Source organism: Chelonoidis abingdonii, chromosome 4 (assembly GCF_003597395.2).
Source record: "Chelonoidis abingdonii isolate Lonesome George chromosome 4, CheloAbing_2.0, whole genome shotgun sequence".
NCBI classification, from domain to species: Eukaryota; Metazoa; Chordata; order Testudines; family Testudinidae; genus Chelonoidis; species Chelonoidis abingdonii.
The window spans coordinates 688,310-689,057 of NC_133772.1; the positions used below are offsets into that span (position 1 = coordinate 688,310).

The window sequence follows — 748 nt, forward strand, 5'->3', positions numbered from 1 at the left end:
GTGGGGACTAGCTGGCTCAGGGGGGCAGGGAATGGGGCGGGGCCTGGCCCGTCAGTGGTGCTGGCTCCCATGCATCCCGGGGCAAGGACCAGCTGGCTCAGGGGGGCAGGGAATGGGGCAGGGCCTGGCCTGTCGGGGGTGCTGGCTCCCATGTGCCCCAGGGCCGGGGGGCGGTGGGCCCCGGCGGCTCACGCTCGCTCTCTCCAGCCCCAGGACGATTACTCGGTGCTCTTCGAGGACACGTCCTACGCGGACGGCTACTCCCCGCCCCTCAACGTGGCCCAGAGATACGTGGTGGCCTGTAAGGAGACCAAGAAGAAGTGAGGGGGTGGGGCGGAGCTTGGGGGCACCCGTGAGTACAATAAAGACTTCTCTCCCCTCCCCCACTGCACTCTGCTGTGGTTCATGCCAGTGCCGAGGTCACCCCTGGCATGGGGGCGCAGGAACCGCACCCCACGGAGCCAGGCAACTCAGCATGTTCCAGCAGAGCCTCCGGGCCTGGCGGTTCAGAGCCCCGGCACCTCTGGGCCTGGCGGTTCGTAGCCCCAGCGCCCCCAGGCCCCGCAGTTCGTAGCCCCGGCGCCCCCAGGCCCGGCAAGTCAGAGCCTGGCGCCTCTGGGTCTGGCGATTCAGAGCCCTGGTACCTGGGGGCCTGGTGGGTCAGAGCCCCTTCACCCCCGGGCCTGGCAGTTCAGAGCCCCGGCACCCTGGGGCCTGGCGGTTCGTAGCCCCGGCGCCTTCGGGCCTG

The 748-nt window shown here is 70.5% G+C and overlaps 1 protein-coding gene across 1 annotated transcript in view; it reads left to right on the forward strand.

Moving 5' to 3' along the window:
• The window catches only part of SGF29 (SAGA complex associated factor 29), a 21,710-nt gene extending 21,327 nt beyond the window's left edge, over window positions 1–383 (forward strand). The window contains exon 7 of the mRNA XM_075064676.1: window positions 132–383. Within this exon, the coding sequence (XP_074920777.1) occupies window positions 132–324 (193 nt within the window). The 3' untranslated portion in view covers window positions 325–383. The remainder of the gene's footprint in view (window positions 1–131) is intronic.
• Window positions 384–748: the final 365 nt, after the last annotated feature.